The 13,709-nt window shown below is 37.1% G+C and overlaps 1 protein-coding gene across 1 annotated transcript; it reads left to right on the forward strand.

The window, feature by feature from the left end:
• Nucleotides 1–3,428: 3,428 nt before the first annotated feature.
• LOC112165845 lies at nucleotides 3,429–4,208 on the forward strand. Its single transcript, XM_024302536.1, has one exon. The coding sequence runs from the start codon at nucleotides 3,429–3,431 to the stop codon at nucleotides 4,206–4,208; it is 780 nt and encodes a 259-aa protein (XP_024158304.1).
• Nucleotides 4,209–13,709: the final 9,501 nt, after the last annotated feature.

Here is a 13,709-nt window from a genome sequence, read left to right on the forward strand (position 1 = left end):
GGCTCCCTCATTTACATTTTCTTAGATGTGGGACTCAAAGTTACTATTCTAGTCTAGAAAAGCATATTGTGGAGGTAACTTGGCAAGGCCGGGAAGGTGGCTTCCCGGCTACGGATTTGCGACTTCCGGATACCGTAGCGTAGCTTGAACATAGGGCTACAAGATGCATGTCTCGGTTGGGCCTCACCATGGCTCGTGGATGTCCCAAAGTGGGTGTTACTTATGCTTGGTGATGTAGAGAATTAGCTTGCTAGTGTAGGTATAAACAACTTGTGTTATGAACAGTCTGCAGCGGAGAGAGTAAAAGCGAAGATGAAACTCCAACTTTCTGAAACCGGTGAGTTTCCGTTGGTGTTTATGGGATGTGTTAATATGTAATGTTTGGCCTTCAATTTGATGTTTTAATGTGCATCTTAGCTGAGGTGATGTATGAGTTCTTTATACTTTTGGCCTTCAATTTCAATAAGTTTGTTGCAATCTGTAGCCTATAGTTAAGATACCATTGTAAATTGTAGGAATGTGGTTCATATTATAATTAAACGTACACTTCATTTCAGTGTAGTTATAGGGATTGGAGTATATTAGATTTGATTGTACTCAGATACATGATTAATTTGTACTCACAAAGTTGTCCACGAATTTATCATATATTGTGATTTATTAAGATCCTCTAATCTTGAGAGCATACATAATGATTTTGTTATATGTAATGATATATTTTCTGGAATGCTGCTTATACAAGAATATATTAATTATATCACATATGTGAACCTTTGTTATACTCTCTTCTCATGAAGTTGAAACTTTATAGAACATTAGAGCTCATATGTTTCCATTTTTCCTTTCAGCCCAACATCTTTTTGTTCTTTGTTTTGTATCCTTCACAGTTTTTGATAACATTATTCTTCGAGTCTGATACACCAGATTTCTACTTGTCTGAAATTTTTTGTTGTTGTTGTTGTGAGTTGTTAGGTGGGTGACAAATGGAATCTAGAAAAGTAGTTATTGTTACTGCTACTTCAAACCATGCTGTACGTAGTAGTGTGCTCATGACATTTGCTCAGGTACCTCCCCCTGCACGAAATTCTTTGTTTTCTGTTTTGTTTACCTGATCTGAAACAGATATATAGAGCATAGAGTATATATAAGACTGCTAAATTAAGCTGTGTCATGTTCTCATAAGAGTATATGATTGGCAATCCCATATATTGCTGCATCAGAGAATGATGCTATATATATGTATATAAGCGCATGATAACTTTCCATAGCATCCTTCTATGTTTCGCATGTCAATATCAATTCCTTACAAGCCATGAAGTTGATTTCTACAACTATGTTTATTTTTAGGTTAAAGCATGAAAGAAGCCCGATTCCTTACAAGCCAAATGAAGTTTTGCCAATCAATCATCATGGAATAATGGATTCAAGACATTGGTTGTAGAAGGATGAGAAGGCTCAGAAGTTAGCTTAAGACATGGGCTTGAGGACGTAAGCTCCCATTAGGAATAAGTAGGCTAGTGTTTGGTTGCAATTACATTATTGTACTTTGGTTTATGTATGAGACAATTATGGATGTATTTCTTGGCTGCAATGACAAATTAAATAATATATGGCATTTGTGTAGTTTCTAGATTACATCCTAGTTGTCACACAATATGAACACAAATGTGTCATCTGAAATACAGTGCAACCACTAAATCAAAGTTAAAATATGTTGTTGGACATATCTAAGAACAATAGAAACAAGAAAAATATGTTGTTACTTGTACACTCAAACAACAGAAAATTGTCATCTGAAATGAAAAACAACGACCAAATGAAATCTAAATATGTTGTTGGAAATATCTAAGAACAACAGAAACAAGAAAAAATATGTTGTTACTTGTGCACTCAAACAACAGAAAATTGTCTTCTGAAATAAAAAGCAATGACAAAATGAAATCCAAATATGTAGTTGGACATATCAACAAACAACAGATACAAGAAAAAATATGTTGTTACTTGTGCACTAAAACAACAGATAAATGTTATTGTAGGCTACTAAAGACGATAGATAAATGTAATCTAAACTGAATGCTAATGACAGTTAACTGTTATTAGAATTTGAATAAAACAACACAAAACTGTTATTATAAGTCCATTCAGACAACAGATGGGATTTCATATCTTTTACTTTGGAGCATTCAAACCACATTTTTCTGTCTTTGGAATAAGCATTAGATCATAGAAATTACAAGGAACTGTTATTTGTTTTCAGATCACATCACATTTATTTGTCGTCTGAATTCAATAATACATAGCTAACTCATGTCTTGATTTCATCAGACAACAGAAGACCAAAAAACTTTGATACCCCCAAGAGACGGCACCGTACTAGAGAACAAATTTTTTTTTATCAGACGACAGATCTCCTCTGTCGTCTGATTACTTTTCTGGCATAGTGTGATCAACATCGGTGTGACAATTATAATAATGAGCTCACTTCATAGTAAATGTGTCCTACCCACTTCTACAAACAACAAGGAAAGAATCACCACATTTTTCGGAGTTAGAAATATGTAGGAGGTGCAAATAAAATTTTGAAAAAAAAAAAGTTGAGAGGCAAATTTTTTCTAAGCTCATTGAAGCCCAACTGCCCAAGAGAGACGAGCAAAGCTAGTTAAATCAGTTACGTAATGGAATCCACATCCTAACTGATTATGAAAAACTCAGACAAAACATATTATGATCACAGTATATAAATAACGCGGGTGGGGAAGTTAATTTCTTAAGGGGAGGAACGTACTGCTTGCAATTGTCAATCGATCTTCCAGAGTTTAGTATTCTTTTTTATTGAAAGAAATCAACAACGATAACAGAGCCTCCGCGATCAAGCAATGGATCCAGGTATGATTGATAATACCCTTTCAATTTAAATTTTTTTAATTTATTTCATGAAACAATTAATGGTTTGCCAATCTGATCTCGATCTCTAATTGGTATCTTTTTTTTGTGGGGGTATTGTTCAGATTGGTCAGGATTACCTAAGCACATTTTAGATTCGGTTTTGGAGCGATTGGTGTCACTAGTAGACTATGTGCGATTCAGTGTTGTGTGTAGGTCATGGCATTGTGTAGCAAAGAAGAATTAAAGTAACTTGTGCCTATGATGTCAAGTTGTCCAATGCTCTTGATTTATAGTGACAAAAACCGGACATGGAATTTATACAATGTTGTGGATAACAAGGTCCTGGCTTTGCAATTAAGAGTTCCAAATAAGCGGTTTTGTGGGTCATCAAAAGGATGGTTGATATATTTTTGAAGTAAGGATGGTTGATATATGTGGTTGAAGAATTTGCTGTAACCCTAATAAAGCCATTCGTTGGGGTTAAAGGAAGGAAATACAAAGAAAATTCAGTCATTTGCTCTCCTTCGGTACTCCCTCCCAACATGGAAGCAGACTTGAGGGAGATTTGGGCTGACCGAATTAGATACAACAACTTTGTCTTCAAGGCAACTATTTCTGCAGACCCAATATTAAATGCAAAAGATTGCATTAATGTTGTAGTCATATATGAGGACTACTGTAGGTTGGCTTTTATTAGACTCAACAAATTAAAGACACTACATGGACTTATGTTGACAACTTATGTTGACAATAGGTGGACGTTAATACGAGAAGTTGTTCACACTGAAGATAAGTTCTATGCTATGAATCGATGGAGCCAGCTTTTGTCTTTTGATATTACGGCTCAGTCCAACTTAAATGTGAAATTGGTTGGACACAAGATTTCAGGAACGAAGTTTATGCAGAGATATCTCGTGTATTCAACTGAGAAGAAATTGTTGATGGTTGATAGGTATTGTTTCTACGAAAAAGTAGATGGATTTTCCAAACGGGTGACAAAGGAATTCAAAGTCTTTTATTTCAATTTCGATCGGTGTGAGTGGACTGAGAAGAAAACACTCGGTGATGTTGCTCTCTTCATTGGTGATAACTCTTCTATCTCTGTTTTGGCTTCAAATTTTTCAGGGTGCAAGCCAAATTGCATATACTTCAACCACGATTGCGATCGCATAGGGAAAGATTTCAAACATTACAACTTTGCTGTGTATAACGTGGAAACTGGAATTGTCTCACAACCTTATGCAAAATATGCTAATACCTTAGTGAATATGGCCAATCGACCTTGTATCTGGATTGTACCAACTTTTCAAGCAAGCGACTGATATAAATGCATGCATGAATAGTAGTTAGTAATTAATTATTCTTGTAAGTTGTCTCTTTTATAGGGTTTGTAATCCAATTTGGTTCTCCAATAACTCTAATTAGTTATAATTGATTGGTAAGTCAGGATCATGGGATCGAAGATTTTGATCTTGACATCGGGTCCTTTTTGTGATTGATTAGAATCCAAATTTTATTGATATTTTGCAACCCAAGGTGCTAGAGGACTATTGGACCTATAAGCTTGTGTAATGTTGTGTACACAAGGTCTTCTCCATTATTTCTTCTCTTGGTTTAATCGGTCACACTAATATAATGTTGATCCCCAAAGTGACACTGAACAAGTTGATCATTTTAGACCTATAAGCTTGTGTAATGTTGTGTACAAGATCATTTCAAAAATAGAGTTAACCCACTTTTAGACAAATATATATTTCTAAAAATCAAGATGCTTTTATCCTAAAAGATCAATGCAAGACAATATTCTTATTGTTCATGAACTCTATGTTTGCCACTTGACTTTTATTGTTTTTATTTCTACTCGAAGAAGTCTTAGATCTGTAGCCTCAATTTCGCTATGTCTAATAAGTTGACATTGTCAGGATTGCTTTTGCTCTAAATGCAAAAGGAGCATGCACAATCCTTTGAATTGAAAGGGTCATGGGGAGTGAACATTTTTGTTGAGGTATGATGCTGATGAACCTTCAAGAACATTGGCCATTTCCATATATCCCAAGTTTGAGAATACAAAGAAAATTAAGAAAGAAAGAAAAAATCACAGCCAAGAGTCTGAAATGCTCTTTACTCTACATCAAGTATACTTCTACATATTAAAAAATCTCAGAATTCATGTTTTACAAAACAAAATATGTTGATAGAAACTAATTAATTGTTAGTAAAATAGTGATAGGAGCATAAAATGCGACAAATATAATGTGCAATCCTTCACATTTTTCTTAGTTATTTCCTTTTAAAAGTTTATTTTAACTATGTTTTCTTTTCAGGTAGATCGTGAAGTGATTCAAGAGAGATAAGAGTTTAAAGGGAGCAAAGAAGCAATGGACCATGAAGTACTGATGCAAAGGATTAAGTTTGATGAACCCTTTGGCTGTAAATAACAAGGAAAGTCCACATAAATCGTTGTGCAAAACAGTTTCTGCAAAGCAGAAAACTGCAGTTTTAGAATCAGATTTTTCGTGAACAGTTTTGGGGGGCGTTTTTTGCATTCTTCCAGCTACACCTTTGCAGGAAGGACTAGCAATCCTTAAAAGTCATGATTTTTTTACTTGAAAAAGAGCTAAAAAACTGGTCAGAAGTGTCAACGAGTCACAGGAAATCAAATTCAAAGTAGGCTTCCCGATAAGGCAGAAACTGTCAGCTTTTCACGAAGTTTTTTGGGAGAACTTTTCCGGCGACTTAATTGGAGTTTTTCCAGAAGGTTATTGATCATTCTAGAAGATATGATGTCATAGAACACGTAGGCATCAAGAACCATCCAGAAAAGTGGTGAGAGGAATTCTTTCCTTGTCCAAGAATTAAGCATCAAAGACAGAAATTGAGTCCCAGTCAAAACAGGACAGTTTGGCGGAAATCTTCTATGGACAGATTTTGGGTGCATTTTTGGAAGGTTATTGATGCTGAAAATATCAAGGAGAGTCCTAGAATGATTCCTCAAGATTTTGGGAAGATTGTTAAGGCTTGAAACCTGTTTAATTGTGCACCAATTAGAGGAATCCTCAAGCAACTAGGGGAGGCTTTCAAAGCAGTGTTGGAGAAGGAAACTTGGGCTGCGCTCCTCATATATATAGAGCATCTGAACACGTTGAAAACCACCCATCTACAGCACCATCTTTTGCCCTAAAAACCCTAGTTCACAAAGTCTAAAATTCCTAAACTTCAAGAAGCAAAAAGCCGTGCACACCATCATCCACCTTCATCAAGCTTTGCCGTGTACCATCTTGAAGGAAGTTTTTGCATTCAAGGCTGACTAAAAGTGAATTCGTGGCTCTTATCTTCTCTCCTTTACAATTTTTACTTTCTTGTAAAGTTGTAATTCAAACTCATATGTTTTTAGTTGTGAATTTTAAGACGACGTGTGGCTAATTTACTTTTGTTAGGGGCAATGTTTGAAGCCCCTAAGACATGTTTTTGACAATATTTTGATTCTTAGTTTCGTGATCGCTTTGTTGCGAAATTGTTTATTTGGTTTTGGTTTACAGATAACTCTCTCGCATGTTTATGATCTATGAATGCACACATAAAATATTATGATCATGTGAGTGGGGGTAGAAATAGGTATTTTAATCTCCTAAACGGTGAACCATATTTATTTCAAAGGTAGCAAAGTCTATAGGACAACAGACCAAATCAAATAATGGGAATTGCATGCTAGGTAGGCGTTCCACACTAGTATTGGATTCTTGTTTGGATCAAACTTCCACGTGTGATTAATGCTTAGAACAAATTATTAATAGGATAGCGTTCTATACCTTAATTGTTTATTATAAAGGCTTAGTAATGGTGCGTTCATCTTGCTTAAGTAATTTAGGGAAGTAATAAGAACTTATGCATGCGTTCATAGTTTGTTCTTGATTGAAACCTTTTTTTACGACTTAGTAATTGAAACTAGGATGATAAATTTGTCTCAAGCATGTTTTGGTGGTGGATTTGTGAGTTCCTAACAGCTTCATCCATATATTTTCAAAACCCAAAAAAAATATTTAATTGTTTTCTTTATTTTCTATTTGTTTTTCGTTAAAAAACCAAAAACCCCCCAAATCAATTTCGTTTTAGCATTGCAACGCACTCTTCTATCCTCTCTGTCCTTCCATCTTATTTCTCTTGTTCTTTTGTTGATGTTTTTCTTAGTGTTAGTTTAGTTTTTGTTTTATTTTCTTTTGTGTGATTAATATAGTTACCATTGATCTCTGGCTTCGAACGATCCTTGCTTATCCTTTACTACTGACGACTATATTATTGCACAGTTAAGTTGAGCATCTATTTTGGGCGTATCAAACAGGTAGAGCCTCATTTGGTGAGATTTTGACAAGCTCTACAAACATAAATGCTTGAGTTTCAAATGCATATGAGCACAAATCTCATAATCAAGGCTTACTGGCTTAGTGCATTTATCAACATGCACGTGATAGGTCTTTTCTTTTGTGAATGTTTTCTTGCAGATGGGTTTAGGGCACTTGATTGAAGTGATCTTTACCTTGTGTAGATCTTTAGAGTGAGATTTCATCCCATTGAAATTTTGGAACAACAAGATGCACCCTAAGCACAAAAAAGCGAATGACTGCCGCAACTTCAACACTTCTCTCATCTTAATTCTTCATCATTTTCCTCCGCTAATTCCTCCCCTTCTTCATCAATTTCCTCTGCTTATTCCTAGTCTTAGACTACATAAAAGTTTTACTAAATATAGCACACACTTTTTTGTGAAAAATGATATTTTGAAATCATTTTGAGATTTGGTGGATGGCGACGGAAAAATGTTATACTCCCAAGGAAATGAATTACTCGATTGTTTGATCCATGCAAGCGATGATTGTCAACTAAAATAAAACATAAACTAAGGAAAAGAATAAGGGATAACCTTTGCCCATGAAAAAAATCATTGCTAAGTAATTAAAAAGTTTATTTATTTTTGATGAGGAACTACCTTTTTGGACAAAATATTTGTCTGTAAATCTAATTTCAAAATTAAGTTTTTGATGAGATAATGATAGCCGATGAAACAATCGTCGACAAAAGTAATTTAAAAAGTTCAAGTTTTTGATGAGCAACAATTGTTATCGAAAAAAATTCACCGGCAACAATAAAAAGAAACAACTATATGTGACCAAAGGGTCGTTGGAAACTGTAAATAAGAACAGAGAAATTCTTATGTAGGGTAGAGATATCAGCCACGTGGTACACCCAACCAATCATGTTTCTTTATTTTTTTAATTGTATTCCGAAACTATCCATGTTTAATTAAAATGAAACACGTAAAACACCTCATTGCATAAGCACCGATTGGCTTGACATACCGCCACATGGCATGCCTGCCCTACCTAAGAATCTCTCAATAAGAACAACTAGTTTGTTTGTTTTTTTTTTTTTTCGGTACATCGGGAGCCAAAGGCCCAAACAGAAAAGAAAAGAGAGAACAATTAAGCTCATATGGCTGGTGGTCTTCCTAGGATGAACAACTCCAATAATGTCATAGAGAAACACCTCAGAAGCAAACACTGGGGTCTTTGAAGACTCCAAATGCCTGGAGAAATTGACATAGCGTTTAGCTAGAACATCAGCCAACATATGTCTCTCCCTTTGAATATGACTGACATGTATGGTAGCGAACTGCTGCATCAAATGCTTACAATTCAAGATCAAAGTGCCTAAAGGGTGGAGCTCAGCATTTTCTTTATGTAACAGGTTCACCAAGTTTAAAGAATCATATTCCACCTCTAGATTAGTAATAGACAAGTCTAAAGCCCATTGTAGACCATAAAACTTACCCCAAGCTTTAGCCAAAAGGACCTCTCCAAACCCCATATTGCACATGAAACCATTTATCCAGTGCCCAAAAGAATCACTTATTACTTCTTCTACTCCAATTGTAGCAATACCAACACGGGAGCCATCCATATTAAGTTTGCAAAACCCCAGGAGAAGGCTTACACCAAGATAACATATCAATCCGCACGTCTTTCTGCATAAGGGGTTTGCTATTTGCACAAGAAGACATTCCACTGCATATTAAGAAAAGTACACTTTTGATAGATATTGGCACATAACCAACTCATCCCATCTAAATTGAAAGTAATCCTCATGTTTAAAAAAATATTAATTAAAAGCTTGCCAAACCTTGCTAGCTCTGGGGCAATCCCTGAACAAGTGAATTAAAGTCTCCTCCTTATCACCACAGACATGACAAAAAGGATCAGCAGCCACGTTTCGTCTGAATCTCTGAACATTGGTGAGGATTTTCCCTTGCAGCACAAGCCATAAGAAAATTTTAATTTCTGGAGGGATGGGAATAGTCCAAACCAGATTCCACCTATTACTTGATTGGTCTGGTTCATCCAAAGAAGTTGATAAGCCGATTTAATTGTAAAAACTCCAGAAAAAGCACCTCCCCAAATGAGTTTATTAGGGACCCCTGTCATAGAGATTAGAATACTTGTGATTTTATTAACAATCTCCATAGGTAAACAGCTTATGAGAATGGGAAGATTCCATTCACCAATACACCAAAAATCTTTAACAGTAGACATATGGTTAGAATGTCTAGGATTACAAACAATCTGACTTAACACACCAACTGAAGACCACTTATCATACGAAAGTATAACATCAGTACCATTACTAATCCTCCAGTGAAGACCTTTCCTTAGAAGTTCACCACCATAAACAATCCCAGTCCAAGCACTGGAACAATTTTTTGGCTTCCGATAGTTATGTTGTAATAAGGAGTCATCCTTTAGGTATTTTTCTTGAAAAATTCTACACCATAGACCTTGATCACCCTGAGTTATTCTCCAGCTTGCTTCGCAAGCATAGCTTTGTTCATATCAGTAGATAAGAACAACTATTGGCCACGAAAGTGTCCTTGGCAAAACTAGTTTAACAAATTTAGTTTCTGATACGTAACAACTATTATCGATGAAACTATCACGGACAAAAGTAAATAAAGAAATTTGAGTGCCAATTTGTGGCTAAGGTGCTGGGTTAGGAAACTGATCATCTTGTTGTCCATCCATCAACTCTAGCCCCAAGTGTCTTTGGAGTTCACATTGATTAGATGTGTGCGCCACTGGAAGTTGTTGTTGGAGAAAACCTAGGTTCTCTCTCCAGTTGTGAAAAGACATCTTTGAGATATTCAAAAATTGAAGAATACTATGTAATAGTTTAGCTCAATTTCAAACAGGATTTTGTTTTGATAAGGGCTCGATATCCTACAATGTAACCAAAAAAAAATAGAATGCATGTACAGTTGGGATATGCAAGGTCAAACCTCCATTGTGTTTAAGTAAAAGAGAATTCGAGAGAGATTGAAGAGAGAATTATCATTCATTATTGAGAATAGGAGCCCTCTATATAGGATTACAAAGTACATGTTCTAATGTTACAAGGAAATCTAATCCGAATAGAACTAGGAATTCTAGAACATTCTCTCCTATTACTACTCCTAGTTTGATTAGGCACACAAAGCTGATTTTCCTTCAACACTCCCCCTTGTGCCGCTCAAACTTGGTGGTGACGCTTCATCCGTTGCCTTGTTAAAAACCTTGCTCGAGTGAAAAACCTTGTGGGACAAAAACTACTTCGAGGAGGAGAAAAAGAGTGCAACACGTCCTTCATTCTTCGAGATCGAACATGTAGACATCATAACTCCCCCTGATGTCGATATCTCCCCCTGATTGCTATAATCGTGGGAGTTCGGATAACTTTCTCAATCCGATGCTCTTCACATGTTTCTCAAATGTGGATTTAGGTAACGACTTAGTGAATAAGTCCGCTACATTATCCTCTGATCGGATTTGATTCACTTCAATCTTTAGAAGTGATTGTTGTTGCTGATTATAAAAGAACTTAGGCAATATATGCTTAGTGTTGTTGTCCTTGATGAAACCTAACTTCATTTACTCAATACAAGCTGCATTATCCTCATAAATGCATATAGGTTCATCCGTGGTAGACTTCAAACCACAATTTCCTCGAATATGTCTAATTATAGAGCTTAGCCATATGCATTCACGCACGGCTTCATGCAGAGCAATAATCTTTGCATGATTTGAGGAAGTAGCAACAAGGGTCTATTTTCTAGACCTCCAAGATATCGCAGTGCTTCCCACAGTAAAGACATAACCCGTTTGAGAGCGACCTTTGTGAGGGTCAGAGAGGTACCCTGCATCAGTAAAACCCATCAAATATCATTGTCGTTTTGATGGAGGGGAGTAGGAAGATGCCAACCACCACGAACAGCGGCGGCGGCCAACCCTTGGACGGTGGCATTTTGCCTCTTGGGGTCCCATCCCAAATTTCCGTCATTCATTTTCTCTCTGTAGGGATAGAATAGGCCCATATCAATCGTACCTTGTAGGTATCGAAAGATTGTCTTACACCAATCCAATGGCGGCGTGTTGGCATAGAGTTATGTCGAGCTAACAAGTTCACTGCGAAGGAGATGTCCAGTCTTGTGCATTGAGCTAAGTACAATAATGCGCCTATTGCACTCAAATAGGGCACTTCGGCCTCTAATGATTCTTTGTCCTCATCCTTTGGACGAAATGGATCTTTTTCCGGGCTCAAGACTACGACTAATCATGGGAGTACTCACAGGCTTTGCTTTATCTTCATTAAAGCGCCTTAGAATTTTCTGAGTATATGCAGACTGATAGATCAAAATCCCACCACTACGGTGCTCGAGTTCTAAACCAAGACAAAACCATGTTTTCCCAAGATCTTTCATCTCAAATTCGGATTTCAAATATGTAGCAGTTTCCTTTAACTCATCTAGAGTTCCAATTAGGTTCATGTCATCGACATAAACTGCTACGATTGCAAATCCAGAACTTGTTCTTTTAATGAACACGCATGGGCATATTTCGTTATTAATATATCCCTTCCCAATCAAGTAGTCACTTAGATGGTTATACCACATCCGCCCTCATTGTTTTAATCCATATAGTGAGCGTTTTAATCTTATTGAAAACGCACTCCGTGTTTAGAGCCACTTGATTTAGGTAATTGAAGTCCATTTGGAACCTTCATATATATCGCTGAATCTAGATCCCAATAGAGATATGCTATAACCACATCCATAAGCTGCATGTCAAGTTTTTCAGAAACTACCAAACTGACAAGGTAGCGGAACGTTATAACGTCCATTACGGGAGAATATGTCTCCTCGTAGAAGATTCCAAGGCATTGTGAGAAACCTTGCGCCACGAGCTGGGCTTTATATCTAACCACCTCATTTTTCTCATTACGCTTTCTAACAAAGACCCATTTATGGCCAACAGGTTTTATATCTGGGGGTGTCTGTGTTATAGGCCCAAATACCTGTCTCTTTGGTAGTGAATCCAATTCAGCCTGGATCGCATCTTTCCATTTAGGCCAATCCGCTCTTCGTTGACATTCTTCGACAGAGCGAGGTTCGATATCATCATATTCTATAATTCCTTTTGCAACATGATATGTAAATGCATCATCAATAGCCATAGAATTTCTATCCATCATCTCATGTACACTAGTGTAATTCATGAAGATCTCTCTATTCTCTGGAGTTGGTTCTGACATTGGAGCGTCCCCCAATGATGTCTCTTGGACCGAAATATTCTCATGAGATGGATTATTTACATCGATGATTAATGGATTATTCTGTGCCAAACTCGCTTTCTTTCTTGGGCGAGAATCCATCGAACCTATGGGCCTCCCGCGCTTCCTCGCAAGAGCCATGGGCCTAGCCACAACGTCACCATCACTGTGAGAGGGGACGTTGGCGCCATGCTTAGTTTCCCTTGAGATGGCATCATGTCCTCTAATTTTATGGACATCAATCCTTGCAGGCACGTTTGCAGCAGGTATGTGTGATATGGTCACTTTAGCGATATAAGAAAACGCATCAGGCATCGATTCTACTACGTTCTGAAGATCGAGAATTCTTTGCACTTCAATTTCAAACTGTGCGGTTCGGGGATCAAGATGAGACAGAGTGGGGATAGACCACGACAATTCCTGTCGTTCCTGTTGAACATTGATGTTCTTATCTCCCCCTAACAATGGGAAGACTGTCTCATCGAAGTGACAATCCGCAAATCTAGCGGTAAAGAGATCGCCTGTCAAGGGTTCTAAGTAGCGGACAATTGTTGGAGAGTCATATCCAACATAAATGCCTAATCGTCGTTGAGGATCCATTTTGGTGCGCTGTGGCGGCGCAATAGGCACATAAACTGCACACCTAAATGTGCGTAAGTGTGAGACATCAGGCTCATACCCAGTCACCATCTGGGACGCAGAAAAGGGTTGAGTGGCAGTGAGCCTCAAACGAATAAGTACAGTTGCATGTAATATTAATTGCATAGCCCCAAGCAGAAATAGGGAGATTGGTGCGCATTACCAATGCCCTAGTGACCATTTGTAGTCGTTTAATTGTGGCTTCTGCGAGACCATTTTGGGTGTGAACATGAGGAACTGGATGTTCAACATCAATCCCAATGAACATGCAATAATCATCAAAAGTTTTTTATGTAAACTCCCCAGCATTGTCTAATCTTATAGACTTAATAGGATGATCAGGGTGGTGAGCCCTTAACTTAATAATTTGTGCTAGGAGTTTAGCAAATGCAGCGTTCCTAGTGGATAATAGCATGACTTGTGACCAGCGTGTCGATGCATCAACCAACACCATAAAATATCAAAATTGTCCGCATGGTGGTTGAATAGGTCCACAATTATCACCTTAAATTCTTTGTAAGAATGGTATATTTTCTTTAGTGTCCTTTGCATAG

This window comes from Rosa chinensis, chromosome 1 (genome assembly GCF_002994745.2).
Source record: "Rosa chinensis cultivar Old Blush chromosome 1, RchiOBHm-V2, whole genome shotgun sequence".
Classification (NCBI taxonomy): domain Eukaryota; kingdom Viridiplantae; phylum Streptophyta; class Magnoliopsida; order Rosales; family Rosaceae; genus Rosa; species Rosa chinensis.